The 18,184-nt window shown below is 36.9% G+C and overlaps 1 protein-coding gene across 2 annotated transcripts in view; it reads right to left on the bottom strand.

Annotated features, from left to right (window-relative positions):
• Window positions 1-17,620, bottom strand: part of LOC107711527 (RING finger protein 24-like) — a 22,174-nt gene extending 4,554 nt beyond the window's left edge. Inside the window, exons 1-2 of one of the 2 annotated variants that reach the window (XM_016516515.1) lie at window positions 17,516-17,620; window positions 4,683-4,832 (exon numbers count right to left, since the gene is read on the bottom strand). In XM_016516515.1, the coding sequence (XP_016372001.1) occupies window positions 4,683-4,832; window positions 17,516-17,580 (215 nt within the window). In that variant the 5' untranslated portion in view covers window positions 17,581-17,620. Of the gene's footprint in view, window positions 1-4,682; window positions 4,833-6,889; window positions 6,949-17,515 lie in introns of those variants that run through there. The other variant, XM_016516516.1, reaches the window with a different exon arrangement.
• Window positions 17,621-18,184: the final 564 nt, after the last annotated feature.

The raw sequence follows: 18,184 nt of genomic DNA, 5'->3' as shown, positions 1-18,184 counted from the left end.
TTGATATAGAGAGAGAGTGTCACAGAGAGAGAGAGAGAGAGAGAGAGAGAGAGAGAGAGAGAGAGTGAGAGAGGAACCCTGATGGAAAATAACTGGAATGCATCAGGCATGATGCAAGAGTCTCTGGTGTAAGAAAAATGCTATTTAAAGAAAATCAGCAAATGCCTCACACACTATGTTTAGCCTCTAATTTGTTAACACTGAACTGTTAATGTCTGTACTAGAGCTGTTAGAACATTAGTCCTAGTCCAACAGCTTTACAAGACATTCATCATGGCCTTTTTTAATGTTTGTTTTGCTGAAACCCTTTTCATTTAGATGCTCTGAAAGATATGACATAATTTCAACCAATATTACTTCCTGTACAAAGGAAATGAACACAACATACGATACCGCAGTATCTTGAAATCTGATCAAAGATAATACAGTATACATTCAGAAAAGACTTAGCAAGTGAAGAAAGAGTTGGATAGATATGAGAAAAATGGAGACATGTATTGTAAAATTACCTCTCGCAGCAGAGTGAGAGGGACCTGTAAAACAGGCAGCACAGTCTAGGAGAGAAACTGACATTCTGTAAGAGACCAGCAGGTAAAGGTGCAGATTCTCCCTTTGGGAGGATTTAGGGGTGAGGATGAGGGATTTATGGGTATTTTAGGACATTTTTTATGTTTATACTCATTGGCATGCAAAAACTAATCAAAACCAAAAAAAGCCCTGGCACTAATGTTGACGTCTAAAGGGCCACTCAAAAGAATGTGTTTTTGCGTTTAAAAATGCACAACGCGGCACACTGGTATGAAAAAAGCTGAACTTTTTTACCTTAAGTAAACGACGCATTTTTAGAATGCCATGTCATGCATAAGACACTGCAAAAGATGCAATGGACACACATGTCCACCTACTGCATATTTACAAAGGAAAACAATGGAAATGCAGTGAAGTGGAATGCAAAAATGTGTTTTGTGTGAATAGCACCCAGTCTGTGGGGGCTGGGTGAAAGTAGTCAAGGACCATTCGTTCTTCAAAGCAAAAATACGATCATAACGTGATGGGAACGCAAAATAACAAGATATTCATGTTTCATAATCTTGGCCAAAATCGTACCGTGTAGTTCCTTCCTGAGGTCGGCTAGGTCAAGATACACTGTCGTTTGACAAACTACAGGCAGTCATGATTGCTCACGCACCATTAGGGTAGTGTTCCAGTTCATCACGTAGAAAACCACCTTATAACCATTTCCCTGCATTGTAAAATAACTGGTACAGCTATTAACATGTCACAGTAAGTGCTCAATCTCAGACGTGTGTGTGAATTTCGATTTTCTTCCCATGAGGATGACTGCGCCAGACAAACACTCCCCCACCCGGCTGTTTTCTTCTCCATGTGTGTGTTCGCCAGTCACAGGGGCATTTCGCATTTGTGTGTCAGAGCTGGTACATGGCTGCTACGTGCGGCTGCGTGTGTTTGCTCTCAATCACGACATCCTTCACAGGTCCACTTGAGCTCACGACTCTCACGTTGTGAATGTCGCACGACTACAATCGGATGGTCCTTTATTCAGTCTATGATTTTCCTGATAAAATAGCAGTTTAACTAAACAGGTCAAGAGACCAGCTCTAGATCTCTATCATTTCATAAGGAATTTAAAAGGAAAGCGTCTTTTACATAGGAATCCCTGCTGAAAAGACCAACTTCATGCTTGTCTAGCTGGTGGACCAGTATAGCCATAACTAGTTAAGATAATAGGAGGGTTAGTTTCACCTAAAAGGAAAATTCTGTTATCATTTACTCACCCTCATGTTTTAAAAACCACATTACTTTCTTTCTTCTGTGGAAAACAGGGAAATATTTTTAATAATGTACTGGTCGCCTTGTTCAGTGCATTCACAATGAAATGGGACTGGAGCTTTCAAGCTTCATAAAGGACACAAAAGAACTATAAAATTACCTTAGATGTGGTCCAAACAACTATATTCCAAGTCTTCTGAAGCCATACAGTAGATTTGGTATAGAAAAGGCTGAAATGTATGTTTAGTGAGCCGTTTAGCACACTGGCCAGATCAACGTGACTGGATCAGTCTGATTATTTGCCATTTTCGGCTTGACAGCACCAGTCCTCAATCACTTTCATTGTATTAAAAAGAGTAGCCAAGATATTCTTTAAAAATACACTTTTTGTATTCTACAGGAAGAAAGTCATGCAGGTTTGAAATGCCTTGAGGGTGAATAAATGACAGAAAATTCATTTTCAGTAAGAACCCTGGTGGGTACAATAGCATACAGACAACCAGTAACCAAACACAACATATGCTGGTCTTCTCATTAGGGACGTCTCCATCCTGTCAAAAGCAACTGTTAAATCATGTAAAAAAGCTGTGTATTAAGCACTCTGTGTTCTCCCCTATCGTTTCAACAATGCTGAAGGTATACGTGGAGGTGAAAAATAGCAAGATAAAAATGTAGTGGAAAATGCAGCTAGGCAGAATGGTGGCCTACTATTTTGGTACTTGCTGAATTTGTGATTGTTGTCATTTCCATTATCCCCTGCTGGTGTAATGTACAGTATAAATATTTCAGAGCTGGTTTTCAGATGTACAGTGGCCGCACTAACATATTTTGTGAAATGTTGTAGGTGAAAAGTGTACTTGTGCAGTATTTTATTTATAAAATAAATACCAGTTATTTTGACATTTTAGTAATTAATTATTATTTAAATGACGTTAATGCATTTTTAAGTGCCCCTGAAATGTTTTTAGGGGCCACATACTGTTTGTGCATGGGGGCATAACAAATGTTTGCTGGTAATTCAGTGAGGAAGTTATGAATATTTGTGAACTAATTACATGCAAGGGAGACTGCATCTTTAGAAGCTTGGAATCTGGGCTAAATACAAACTTGTTTATAAATGACTTGGTAATCTGACAGTTTTTCATTCAAGAATCTAGTGTTTTTTTTTACTGGTATGACTAATATAAGACTATAAAAGGCTACCAATACAGGTAAACATTTGAAAATACAATAATGGGGGAGGCAAAGTCAAATAAAACAGAACTAGTTTATAATAAATGGGAAAGAACTTACCATCTTCCCCACTGGTTAGGGTGAATTTGGATGAGAGCCGCTGGCTCTCACTGTCTTATATAAGAGATGCTACAGAATTGCACATTAAAGCTTCAGTATCTCTGCTGCAAGGAATGACCACATGGCTGTGCTCAGGACAAATCTGACTACATGACAGCAGCTCAATAGCTGAAGGAAAAAGAGTTTCTTAAGCTTCATGAAGGACCAAATATTCCCATTTCTGTGTTTGCTCATTGCCAGGTTCATTCTCTCTTGAAAAGTAAAAAAAAATCAATGTCCTTCAAGTTGTGAAGCAGCTGCTGTAGAGTTCACTCAATCAATAAGGGAAGTTTGTGACACAATGTAGTTTCCTCGAGGTTGAAAATGCATTGATTTGTGATCGGGCAACTAAGCTGCTTTGGGTTCAGTTATTGTGAAAATAAGAAGCTTTATATCCATCTACATGGAAACTACCAGCCAAATCCAAGCAGGGGAAAGCTCGTAACGGTGTTTTTTATTTTAAATTCAGATTATCAAGTCAGTAGTTTTCTTAGCTTCTCCAAACTGTGCTGTTTGACCTTCTCACTCTTCATGAAAATCTTTGTTAGTGCATCGAACAAAAAAAATTGAAAGTAACAAAACCATTTCAGCAACAAGTAATCATGATCTTCCTTCAAAATGCCAAACAATTGCCTTTCTGTCCTGATCATCGCTTATTTAGGAATTTCAGAAGCTTAGGATTTCATTTACAAGCTGAAGACACCATCCCCAAGAAAATGCTGTTTTGCAGTAGAGCTGTTCAGGCATGCCATCAAGACATGGTTTGTAGACCAACCTGGAAAGGCTAATTTGCCATGGGCTCCCATGGGAATTGGACTGAATGTGTATTTTAAAAATATAAATGAATAAATAAAAATCACATTACGGTATGACAGTGTAATTTACAGAGAAGTCTATATAATGAAATGCTAATATCAGACCTTATTTTACTCATAAACCTAAAACTAATTCCATCATTTCAGAGGGAACCCATTCTGAAACGGAACAGCTCTATTAGAACAAAACAACAACAAACTGTGTTAATGTGTAGGATTAGCTTCTCAGTACTTGGCAAAAGTATAAATGAATGAAGTTTGCAGATTTATCTCTACTTCTTTATTGGACAGCCACTAATAATTAAAGCATGGCTCTGAAATTCAGACTTGGTTCAGTCTTCAAAGTAAGCATGATAAAAGCTGCCTCGCATGGTATGAACACGGTGTGAAGATGAAAGAGAACTGTTACTTTTATATTTGTGGTGTAATTGTGCCTTTAATGACGTACATTGGTCCTGATGGCAACACTCTACACCACACGTTCCAACTACACCCACTTGTTCATACAAGGTGGATTTCCTTTTTCATTAATTTTCAAACAAATCATGATGCAAATTACTCTTAAATGTGTGTTACCCGTTTAATTACAACAATTCCGTTTTGTAGCCTGTATATTTAGGGATTAAATCAGACTTTCAAACCCTGTAACTGGCTGAAGAGGATAAATAAGCAAATGTATGGCATTTTGAGGCTTGTCCAAACACATTCTGCTGCCGCACACATAGAAGAGCCTGGTGGTCTTACCGAATCAGGTAGCAGCAGAAGAGTAGGCTGAGGATGAAGACGAAAATGGCCGTCCCAAAGACCACAATGTAGATATTGAGAGGAAGGTTCTGGAACCCTATATTTGGCATCCTGAAACTGTAATGCTGTAAATCTGAGGTCATGGATAACCTAGAATGAGAGGGAAAAGAGACAGAGAAACATCAGCGAGTGATTTATTGATCACAACACTAAATGCAAGTGCAAATGCTAGCAGACCACATGCCCATTAGTGCAGTAATCCATTTATGCTGTGTCAGCTCAGTCTCAAAGGAAAATAATCACCCTGTCTGCCGATGCACGTATAAGCGAATGTTCTTGTCAGTATGAATGTGATTTGATATGTGGCTTGGCTTGATTTCTGGACGGTTTCCACAACAACTGCTTATGTACCCAACAGACCAATGAATAAACTCATTAATGCATTAAATTGTGCATTGGGCAGTGCATGTAATATTGTAGGGGAGAGAGTTTGAGAACATTGGTCCTGCAGGAGCCATTAAGTAATACCCACACTGTCTGTCTGTGGGAAATTAGTGTTAACTAATCTACTGAGAGTCAGCACAGCTTTGACTTGGTCCCTTATGAGCATGTTTTTTAGATATTTAATCTATCATATATTCACTTCTGACTGGAAGAAATACTAAAAATTAAACCCTAAAATTGCTAACAGAATACATGTTCTTGCCAAAACGTAAATTCAGTAATGGCATGAGTACAGTCACCCCAAAAAGTATTTGGACACTTCAGAGTTTCAATTTCAATGTGTTAGAAAGCAAAATATCAAATAAAATGTAAAACAAGAGCCAAAATGTAAGGGCCAAACGTTTCAAAAAGGATAATAAAACAAAGTCACCTGCATTAAGGAAAACTGTTTAATAAAAAATTTAAATGCTGTCTTTAAGGCAAGACGCGACTGTATATGCAAAACCATTGTTAATTCAGGTACTGGTGGATTTTGGGGCAATTTTGCTTTTATAGGTTGTTTTCTTTCAGACTAGTGGAAAGAAAACATCCAAACACAAATTTAAGTGTTTGTTTTATTACAATTTAACTATTTCTGTCTGTATTTCAATTACAGTACATATCTTTAAAGGCTGCTTTCTCAAAATGTGTTGTTTATCTTGCACTAAGCCAAAAATCTCCACTTCAGTAGCACTTGCACACATTAAATTTAACAGTTTTATTCATATTGATTGAATTTGCTAATATATCCACCTGATGTATATATTTAACATTTTATTCTTAAAAACATGGTGTGTGTGTAGGTCTTTGTTTGTTTATGTGTGTGAGAGTGAGAGTGGGACATTCTTTATGATGCTACTCCCCCCAGTGCGGGCATGTCTGGACATGCCTTTAGTAGACAAGAGACATGTGGGACAGTGTGTGTGTGTGTGTAAACAAAGGGGAAGGTATAGAAAAACCGTGTGATGTAACAGCACATGCAGCTGGGTGTTAGCCATTATACTTTGTTCTCTCAGTCTTGGAGCTGCTATACTCTCTGTATAAATATTTGACATCCTGGACCTGTCTGAATGTGAGGGTCTTTGACACATTCGGAAATGCTCCCACTTTCCTCTGCCTGTGTCTGTACAGCTTTACCCATGCAAAGCTTTCTGACAGATGAGGGTAAATATCCAAACAGAAAATCAATAACCAGCTGCCTTTACACACACACAGTTATATCAATAACAGCATCGCTTACTCTCACCGATACAGTATGTACTAGTAAACAGTATACATTTTTTTTACCTAGTTTGAGGTCTGAATCTGTCGGGTTCATGATGCAATTTTGCCTCTGTGGCAAAATACGATTGTACAGCCATTAATTGTCTGAGCAATTGCGGCCTGGTTCTTGTCACAAAGCCAAAACATATATACATACTGACATTTTAATGTCCTCAAACACAAAGATGCATGTCCTTGGGAAAACTCCTCAAGTTTAGGACATAGAAAAGAATCCGGAAGGACCGACATGTTAAAAGAATGATGGGTTGGGCATGTTGAATAGGTAGCTGGGAGAGGCTCCACTGGCTGCAGGCAAGTACTTATCCTCCTTTTCCCCTCAGGACCCCAGTGTCAGTGGTACTATTCATTTTAATGTCATGTCTGTTGAATGATTACCTGCTTGCAAAATTTGTCACTTTTTAATATATTTTAAAATACAAAATATTCCTGTGTTTGCATACCTGAAACAGCCATTACTGCAGACTTCAGTGTCACATGATCCTTGAGAAATCATTCTGATATGCTGATTTTGTGCTCAAGAAACATTTCTCACTGTTATCAAAGTTGAACAAAGAGACACATTGATCTGAACAAACAAAAAACAGAGTTAAAAAAGATAGGTATTCATTGCTGATAATAATGGAGCAAAAACTTCTTTACTTGTAATTGGTTTGCCTCCAATTTAATGCAGGGTCTGTGTCAGGTTACAGTGAGTTGCTCAGAGACAAGAAAACAAAGTATGAGAGCTGGATGCATTTGTCACAACATCACTTTCACCCCAGTTAACAGTCACAGCATTCCAACTGAGATTTGTGTTTATCAACCATAATGAGGGAAAACTGAGTAAAAGGGGTTTTGATAGGTTAAAATATCCACCACAATCATAAAGTATGCACTGATGTGAAAATTCTGGGCCGATATCAATAACAATTAATCAACAGCTTGTTGCGGCTTACTTTACTTTATGAAATGAGGAATTAGCAAATGCATCACACAGATCAGACAGTCTTGTCATATCATTAGAAAGATCTCATCACTGAGACACTAAAATAAACCCTGTAAAACTAAATAAATGAGTAAAAATATTGGGCTGTAATTAAATTTTTCGTATCATTAATAAACAACTAATTTTATCCAGTAAGTGCATATAACTGCTGCTATTTCAAATACACAGTTCTATCTTTGCATTGCAAGTTTTATCTTGTAGGTAATGAAACAATTTACTGAGTGAAGTGCTATTGCTCTGCAAACTCATTTTTGCCTACATAGTCAGCTCAGTGCAAAATTCCTCATCCAATTTTGCTTACGAGTCTCGTCCAGCATAGAAGAAAAAAAAACATTCAAACAAAACTGGCTCTCTCACATAAATGTACTTAAGCTGGATCTTTAAAAGCAGCTATCAAATTTGACTTTATAACCATTTAACAGATCGTAAATGTCAAGAACTGCAGCACTGATTTATAGTGTAAGTGATTACAATTTATGATTTTATGGCACTGTTAGGAAAAAATCCTTTGTTTACTCAAGACATAATAACAAAAATCCACCTTGGGAGTGTTAGGGATTTTCCCCAAATCTGATCCTGTGATTCTGAGAAGATGTTTCTTAAATGAGCAATAGGCATCTTTCCTTCGTGTCTCATTCTCGATGGACTACAGTAAGATAGTTATGTAACTTTCAACCTTGCCTGTAAAGGGACTCTCCAATAGTGAGCAGATCAGATGGTCTAAAAGTTTTAGAATTACATGTCAACTTCTCAAAAGAGAGAAGACGGAAAGCTTGCAGAGGTCGCAGCAGGGACACCACAAATGAAAACCCCCTGTGAACCGCAGTGACAGTTTCACGTACCAGCTTCTGCTAAGCAAGGGAGTCGCAGACACCAAATGTATCCCGGAGCCACTGTCCTGCTGTGGAAGACAAGCCGAACCACAAAAGGTATTTTTAAGTGTCTGTCAGGCCATTGCTGCCACCCAACATGAAGGGAAGTGAAACTAAACAGCTTCTTTTTCTGATCTTCCGTACCACAGGGTGCAATATCCAGTCTCTTCTCGCCTCTACTTCCCATTATGTCACCAAACTGACCAGACAAGGTCATTCTGCAATGCTCGGCTTGCCGTAACGACACTGCCAAATGGTATTTTCACCTCCACTGAGGAGGAAAAGCTTTTCAGTAGAGCAGAGTCACTCTCAGAGCTATGAGGAACTGCAGAGTAACACTGTGGCCCTTGCTTGTTCAAAATGTGCTGCATTTTAAAATTCTTAATATACTCAGATGGGTTATAAAACGCACTCTTGGGCTTAAAAGAAAGTTCTGACTAAACAAAATGATTCACATACAGTGAGCCATGTGCAAAGCAGTAGTACTTTTTGTTTTGTTTTTTAAAACAAAGCAACAAAACCTACTCTATAGTGCCCTATTCACATCTACTTAATTTCAATTTCAATTTCAATTTGAGTGTAAATAAAGGAGTGAGAAGTATATAAAAAAGTCTCAATAGCCCATTTGGTACACTTGAAATATAGTAAAGCACTTAAAGGATCTTTGTTACAGAAAATAAATCTATTCCTACAAGATGACTTACTCACAACACTAGTAAATGATCGGTGCTTGAAAACGAAATTGCACTGGAGTGAAAGCAATAACAATTAACAATAATCTTGAACCTTGAATAACAAAATTTGCTAATATTAGTATCATGAACTTAGCATTTGCATTATGTGAAATAATAATAAACAACATATTTTTTACAGCTTTTATCAAAGTTTGCCTTAATTTATAAATATACTTGTCTGTAAATAATTCATGATCATTCATAGTTCATTAACTGATACAACTTGAAATGTTAAAAATGTAAATATTAACACTGTTCAAATACGTAAATGCTGTAAATGTATAACCCTTGAAGGAACACTTGAAACCCATTTGTAAGTGACAGTAACAGAATAGGGCTTTCTATGCCCTGCCTCCCTTTCTCTCACTATCTCTCTCTCTCTATATCCACATTATTACATTAGATCATAGGGCACAATGTCACATTCCAATTTACGTGCGTGCATTAGCTAAGCTCTAATCGCAATTCTAGACCTACCATGCCCTGAGTTTCCTTATTACTCTTTAAAAAAAAAAAAAGATGATCTGAGGAGGCCTTCAACTTGAAATGTGGCACAGGGTTTAGAATTTAGATACTTTTATATTTGAGCTCAAAGTTTAGAAAAGTATAGTCAACCCAAGAAACTTTCATTTTCAGGCCTGAATACTACATTACTGAGACATTACAGGGACAATTAGGTAACTTTAAATGTCTGTGCCTTTAAACAGAATGCTATTATTCAAGTAGCCAGTTAACCTAACAGCTATTCTCATGTAGGTAACAAACTTTAAAGGTGCACTAAGGAATATTTGAATTATTTGAACGCCGAGGTTGCTTTGTTTCTTCTTGATAGGTGACGTCGTCTTCCATGTGAAACGGAGCTAAACCATTCAACACACACTACCAAATATATTCGACCTGGATTACCATAGTAACACTCATCGCTTTCACTTATTGATGACATCATACCCTTGGCCTGCAGGCATAGCAGATTCCGCCATCATTGCTGCCAGGGTTGTGTACGTACGTGTGGGGCGGAGTTATCAAAATAGGGGCGAGGTCCTGTTGGGGTAAGGGCGTGTTTGTTTTGGTGCTTTCAAATATCAACATCGTTTGGCAAAATTCGCTTAGTGCACCTTTAACTAAATTGCTCTGCAAGATTCCTTTCCAACTATTGCTCCACTATGACGGTAGTTAACCTAAAAAAATTAAACTGACTGTAGTAGAAGACTACAATTTATACAATATTGTCCATTATAGCACCCACTAAATATGAGAATGCATTGCACACTTGTGTTGTGTTATGAATTGTGTTTCTGGCACATTTTGGAATGCAATGAAATGTAAAATTGAAAGTTATTGTCATTTAGCAGATTATTTATCCAAACTAAGCTACAATACCCATATTTCAGAGGCATTTTCAGGTTTCAAACCTACAACTTATTTTGGTTAGCACGGCAGTCTAGATTTGCAACCAGCAGGTCACACAAACCACGTTCATACTTTGCAAGAAAAAAGCTGTTATTAATTGCCAAATCCATAGCTGATATAGTTAATGTTTGACCACCCTCATATTACTGTCTTCTGGAAATGTCTTCAATATGCACAAAGTCATCCTGACAATAAAAGCTGGAAATATCAATTTTTGTTACCAGTAAGAGCAAAAAAAAAGTCCATCTGAGGTTAAAAGAAAAGCACCCCGGTATCTCTGGAAAAGAAAATAAGATACTTTCTCTTTCTCTGTCTATAGGCCACCAAAGACAATTCTCCATATACGCTAAGGATATGCAACTTTCTAACATTCAACTTCACTTTCAGATTTGCTTATGAGTCATGTCTCACTTTGACACTCAGCACAGACGCAAAAGGAAGCATTTATTGCAGTAAAGAGAGTTATAATTACACACTCTGTGCTCAACCCTGATTGCTAAAGTGTTTGCATAGAGATGTTGTGAAACTCAGTAAAGTAGACCATCAGCACACACCTTTATAATGACTTCTCTTATGTTGCCTGGCAGCTAAAGACCCAGTGGCAAACGTTAATGCATAGATATTTCACACATCCTCTGAGTGGCCCCAAACATATGCAAATTTTGGATATGACATTATTGTATTAAAGTATAAATATTAAAGTGGACCTTTTAAGACAGCATCCTAACCATCATGGAACAACATAAGTGACTGATTTGAAACACAATGCAGGACATCTGAGTCATACAAATAGCGCTCTTCACATGTAGTACACAGGAAACACTCAACTCACAATAGATGGCAATAGAGTTTGACATCAGTATGTTGCTTGGCAAATACTCTAGCATGAAAAAATACTGGGTCAAATGTTGAGTAAAATATTCAATTATTCAAATATTCAATAATCCAACTTTTAATATATACAGGGTCAGGGGTTGGACAAAATAATCTGAATACATTACTGATACGATCTTTTATTTATCTTTTCATTGTCTATATTCTCTAGTTTGTATATCAGTGTAGTATATCTTTTGTTCAGCAGTGGTTAAGTTACAAGCACTCAGTGAAATGTGTGACTTGTTGGACTTCCTAAAAAACAAATGCACAAAAACTGACCACAGTGAACATCACAAAGCCAACATCCTTGAAAGAGCTGCAATTGCTAAAACTTTAAATCACAAAAACAAACATGCTAAAATTCACAAAAGATGGTGTCAAGATCATGAAACCTGGACCGTTGGAGAGCCAAGACGAACTTCAGCATCTGCCCTGGCAAGCTCAAACACCTGAATATTATCAAACCACTGCAGACAGTTTTGGAGAGAAAAGCGAGAAGTCGCTTCTTCAGTACTGAATACAGTATATTAATAATCAACATTTCTCATGTCCTATTTTACAACTTATATTCATTTTTCTTTTCGCAGAGCATTTTGGGATTGCCTTCTCCGCAAAGGATGCATGTGATACTCAGACTTTACTAAAAGTTGCGTCACTGAGAAGTTAATATACTGTTGTCATCCACCCTTTGCGTCAAGAGTGTATCTATAATGATCTAAAATGTTGTCTGGATAGGCAGACATTAGATTACTAGGTTTTGGAACAGACAGACTATAATTTTTCCCTATGTAAAGTGTTTACTCAGCTTTTCATTCCAAGACAGTTAAGTCCATTCAACAAAACAAGACAAAAATAACTCTACTACTCTTACTGACACCACTCTTTGACCTCTCTACAACACTTGTGTAACCGTCGACGTGAAAATAAAATTGACGTGACACATTCATGGACACTTGCTTCCATAACCCACCTTTGCCTGTAAGTTAAAACTCTTATTTTGCATGCACACTATCAAGCAGAAAAAAGACTCCTTGCTAGGTACTTCTAGTAATATTCCATCATAGGGAGGGTAGTTGTTACCCCCCACCATCAAAGGAGGAGCACAATATCTCAAGGCTTAGAACTATAAAAACCATGTTTTTACTGTCAACATGCCCATACTGAGCAGCAAACATTACTCCCCACCTAACATTGTTAGTTGATAGTTCCCTTTTTACAGTCGGTTGGACTCCAAACAAAATCAATAGGGCTATATTAGGGAAATTAGTTTGGATAATTAGTATTCCTGATGCCTGTCAGTAAACAGGGGCATTGGAATGCAAAACATTTTTACACAATGCACAATGATTCTGCGTTCCTAAAAAAAAATTTATAGTCTACTGACCATTAAAGGCTGGGAAAAGTTTGAATTGCTCAATGTCCTTCTATTCACTGGAGCTCTTTAAAACAGCAACATGCTTTACCAGAAATTGATTTTTAGTTTTATTTTTTATCATTATCGTTTTTTGTCTATTTTTCTTTATTACGGGAAAAAGCTGTTTGCACTCTTTCGCAACAAAGTCCCAAGCCAATTTTCAGCAACTTGCATCGAGCCCCTGTATCAGAACAAAGGCTGCACTCTAAAAATTTTGCACTTTAAACCCAATTTTGGGTCAAATATGGACTAACCCAACTTTTGGGTTAAAAATGTAATAAAAAAAATTAACCCAACAGCTGGGTTAGTCCATATATGACCCAAAGTTGGGTTGAAACAACCCAGCATTTTTTTAGAGTGTGCTGCCTGAATCTGAAGTGGAAATTTCCACTGAGCCTTGAGCCCTGGCTATCCCAGTTGCACATTTGAAACTTAATATTACAACAAAACTAGAGGGCCTTCAGCTTCGTAAGGGGAGTGGTGTGGGTTCTGACAGTGTCGGTGCCAGGTTAGTGAGTCTTGCAGAACCATGTCTACAGTAGCAGTCACTCACAATTATTAAAAAAAATATATATATAAAATAATAATAAAAAAAAAACCTAGAATGTCTCAAAATGAACTGATATTACAAAGCTTGCTTTCAAGGTTTCAACTCAGCTGAGAGAATAATAGATAGTATCAGACAATGACTGTGCCATTGTCTGCATAAATAAACACTTTTCTTATCAGTGTAATGAGTCAAATCTGCTCTTTCACTACTACTCTCCTAGTCGATCTTAAAGGATGGGGCTTCTTTGAAAAATTCACACTTGCGGAATCTAAATCCTCTCACAGCTTTAAAACTCACAAACGCTTGAAAACTGAAGTGAAGATTAATTTTGATGTGAAGATTAACTTTGATCAAATTACCTTGAAATTTTACTCACAAATATTAAGAACACTACACAATTTTGCAGCTTCATAATCCTGTTAATGTGAACATTGTTAAAAAAAAAAAAAACTTTGCCACAACTGTTTATGCAACAAGCTACAACATATAAGCATATACACAACCGTTTAAAAGTCAGGAATAAGTAAGACTGTTTTTAAGACATTCATACTTTGATTTTTATATTTTACTTCTATAACAGCAAGGACACATTCAATTCATCAAAACTGACTTTATTTATATTTATTTATTTATTTATAAAACTGAAGAGTTGTATTTCTAATAAATATTTTTCTATTCATTAAATAAACATTCTATTTATCAAAGAATCCTGAAAAAAATGTATCACAGTTTTTTTTACAAAAATATTAAGCAGCACAAGTGTTTTCAACATTGATAATAATAAGAAATGTTTCTTGAGCACCAAATCAGCATATCAGAATGATTTCTGAAGGATCATGAGACACTGAAGACAGGAGTAATGAATGCTGAAAACTCAGCTTTGCCATCACAGGAATAAATTACATTTTAACTAAACCATTTAAATGTTAAACTGTAATAATATCTGACAATATTACTGTTTTACTCTGTTTGCTCAACCTTGGTCAGCAAAAGAGATTTCTTTCAAAAAATTGTCTTTTCTTTTTTTATGTACCGACCCAAACCTGTGAACGGTAGTGTTTCTTATCTGTCAAGGCTATAAAACAGGTTTGATGAATAAATAGTAAGTTGTAAACGTTACATGCATTTTGACAGATTCGAAAAATATATATAAAAATATATTAAACATAATATAAAAACAAGGATTCTAGAGGTCATAGTTCTGCAAATAGTCCTGATGGATGGTCGGTTTTTCCTGAGCAAATGCAAACCTTGTACATCTTTTATTGCATCTCTGACCCATGTAAAGTAAACCTTTACCACATTAATTCAGACTTTAAAGGGGTCATATGATGCTTTTTTAAAGATCATTATTTTGTATATTTGGTGTAACAGAATATGTTGACATGCTTTAATGTTCAAAAAACACATTATTTTTCAAATACTGTACATTATTGTAGGTCCTATATGCCCCGCCTCTCTCAAACGCTTCGTTTTCTACAAAGTCCCTCCTTCCGACAAGCGCAGTCTGCTCTGATTGGCCAGCTGACCCAGTGCATTGTGATTGGACGAACACCGCAAGCACTCGTCGGAAATGTAACACCCCTTACCATAATCGCGAGCTTCATCTTTCAAAATAAATGTAAAGACAGAGCACGAAAGGGGAACAGAGTCGCGTGACAAACACAGTAATGATGCAGTACACAAGCCACGGTTAAGACAGCTGACTCCACTGTGATCTATCTATCTATCTATCTCTCACACTCACACTCACACAATGTGCAAAACTCCGCATTTGAACAGTCAATAGCAAATACTTAAACTAATAACAAAACAGTAGCTGATTCAGAAGCGCCAGATTGTCATAGCAAAGTCAGAATTACCTCCTCTCCTAGGTTCACGAAACGGTCGTCCATAAAATGCATTGCTGCTCTGTTGTAAGTAATCTTAAAGATTCCTAAATGCATCTACTTTCGGAAGGCCAAATAAAGTGCTTTTGCTTTCGCCTAGAAACACACAGCATCTCCCTGACATGCTGCTTCAACACTAACTGCGGTTACTGAAACCACGCCTTCTTTCTTTGCGTGCACATTTGGGCCGCATTATGCAAATATTTCCACATAGTGAGGTAGATATGTGGGGGCGTGTTAGAACGAGCCGTTTTAGGGGGGCGTGGCAGAGTCTTAACTTTGATAAAGAATATCTCTTTGGTTTTGAGACTTTAGTCTTTGCAACTTCAGGGATCTTATCTATGCACAATCAGCTTATAACACTCCAAAGAGAAAGGAAAACTTGAAATTGCATCATATGACCCCTTTAAATTTGTGTGTGATAACAGCACAGAAAGGAACCTTGTATCAATGAAACCATCATCTAAATCATCAAAGATTAGCATTAAAAAATCGTCTTGTCTCAGTTTGTGTGGGCAGTGAGATTAATACACTGTTTAAGGGCAATGGTGTTACTCCCACAGCTAATTAATCCATTTTAAGCAGAAGCAGAGCTGCAGATGAGGGATTAGACAGGACAGAGAAGAGAAGCCAAACCCATATGACTTTATCTATTAAGGAACACAAAAGAAGAAATGTTGTCTTTTTGTGTTCCATGAAAGCAAGAATGTTATATGGGTTTGGAACAACATGAGGGTGAGCAAACGACAGAATTTTCATTTCTGGGTGAACAGGAATACACACTGCAGACTAAGCACTGGAAAAGAGATGATATGATTTATAGGTCCAGAGTAATGATGAATAGTGTGCATGCTATCAAATAGCTTATCTCGCAATAATTCTCTCCAATGCTCTGCTGTGCTGAGTGTGCAAGCTGGCTTGTTATACTGATCTGAGAACAGATCTGTTGTCACTTTTATGAGTGGTTTAATGATCCTAAATGTACATAAGAAGGCAAGTGTCCTGTCTTGTGAGCTGCCTTAAACAGTAACATGAGAAGGTACAAACAAGTTGCAGTGACACCAGCAGCTGTTGCCCCTAATTTACCCTTTCAGCCGACATTCCCCACAGGGCCCTCATAAACAACTCTGTATTTATTTTTGCCGGTCTTTCTTTTGGTCTTATTTCTCATCTTCTGTTCATCGTGTGGCCATGTATATACTGTACACAAATATGCACGCAATAGCCCTTTGATTCAGTATAAGTATTACACTAGTATCTTTCACTAGAGAATCAGTGTTTCTAAAACAACACAGAGTGTTCTTCTTTCAATGAGTCTATAAAAACATCAGATACTGGAAATATCAGAGCAACTGTTCATTAAAGAGACTTACAAGCTGTTGATGCAAGACATTATGAAGGTGAGCGAATTCAGCTGAGCGAGCAATCATACAAGGGACAGTTTAATTCTTTCATAATATATGGAGAATCTCTATAACTGCATTTTGCTGATCAATTAACTTTAATAGAATATTTCACCCAAAAATTAAAATTTGCTGAAAACTAACTCAACTTAAGGCCATTCAAGATGTAGATGAGTTTGTTTCCTCATCTGAACAGATTTAAGGAAATGTACCATTGCATCACTTGCTCACCAATGGATCCTCTGCAGTGAATGGGTGCCGTCAGAATGAGAGTCCAAACAGCTGATAAAAAACATCGCAATAATCCACAACAAATCCAGTCCATCAATTCATGTCTTGTGAAGCGAAAAGCTGTGTGTTTGTAATAAACAAATTCATAATTAAGACATTTTTAACTTCAAAGAGTTACTTCTGGCTAAAATACAAGTCCTCTATCCATAACAAGCTTTCTCCAGTGATAACGTTGTTCTGTTAGAGGAGAGAAATATACACAGATCAAGCACTGTCTACAAACTAAAGCTCTAAACAAATGTCAGTGGATTCGGATGTAAGAGGATTTTCCACTGGAGGAAGCCTGCATTAAAACGTCTTAACAATGGATTTGTTTCTTACAAACACGCAGCCTTTCACATCACAAGACATTAACTGAAGTCATGTGGATTTTTGTGATGTTTTTATCAGCTATTTGAAGTCTCATTCTGACGGCACCCATTCACTGCAGAGGATCCACTGGTGAGCAAGTGATGTGATGGTAAATTTCTCAAAATCTTCTATTGAAAATACTAACTCTACATCAAAAGCTACATCTTGGATGATCTGAGGGTGAGAAAATGTTCAACAAATTTTCATTTTTGAGTGAAATATTCTTTTAAATGACCAGACAACTTGAACTCAGCTATCAAATATGTTGTAAAGCAGTATATTAAGACTTACACTGGCAGATATAGCATCTTTGTGGATTTTAGGCAGGATTCAGAATTCAGGAGCCTGCAAAACATGATGACTAATTCACATCTTTACACTTTAAAAACTTACATAATCCTTTTTTTTTTTTTTAAATCCTAATGCTATTTCACGAAATAACACAACAACGGCTGATCCGTTACAACATATACATGTCAAGTCTGTTTTATCATAGGTATATCGTATTATTCTTGAATATAATTGTTTTTTCTTTAAAAAATTTTAAAATTCTTTTTTTTTTTTTTTTTTACAAAAGAGTATTGAGGGGAACAAACATGCAAATCCAGCTGATGATGAATTGCCTCACTACCTAGGATGCATTTCCACATATAGGCCATGTCCACACGTACACTGGTATTTTTATAAACTGAGGTTTTCCTTCTTCTGTTTTAAAAAAAAATCTCCGTCCACATGAAAACGCATGCTATGAAGCACTGTCAAGAGCATGCCAAACCAACAGGTGGCGATATAATCTTAACCGTGGCCAAACCGCGTAGAAAAAGCTGCGGTTTTAAAAATAACCGCATTCGTGTGGACAGGGCCATAGTCTACCTGAATAAAACAATTTCCGGTCTTATCAAAAGAAGAAAAAAATAATAATTAGGAATAACTGGAGTTAACTACACTTATCACAAATGG

This window comes from Sinocyclocheilus rhinocerous, unplaced genomic scaffold, assembly GCF_001515625.1.
Source record: "Sinocyclocheilus rhinocerous isolate Xijiao unplaced genomic scaffold, SAMN03320098_v1.1 scaffold2252, whole genome shotgun sequence".
NCBI lineage: Eukaryota > Metazoa > Chordata > Actinopteri > Cypriniformes > Cyprinidae > Sinocyclocheilus > Sinocyclocheilus rhinocerous.
This window is presented reverse-complemented; position numbering and strand designations above follow the sequence as displayed.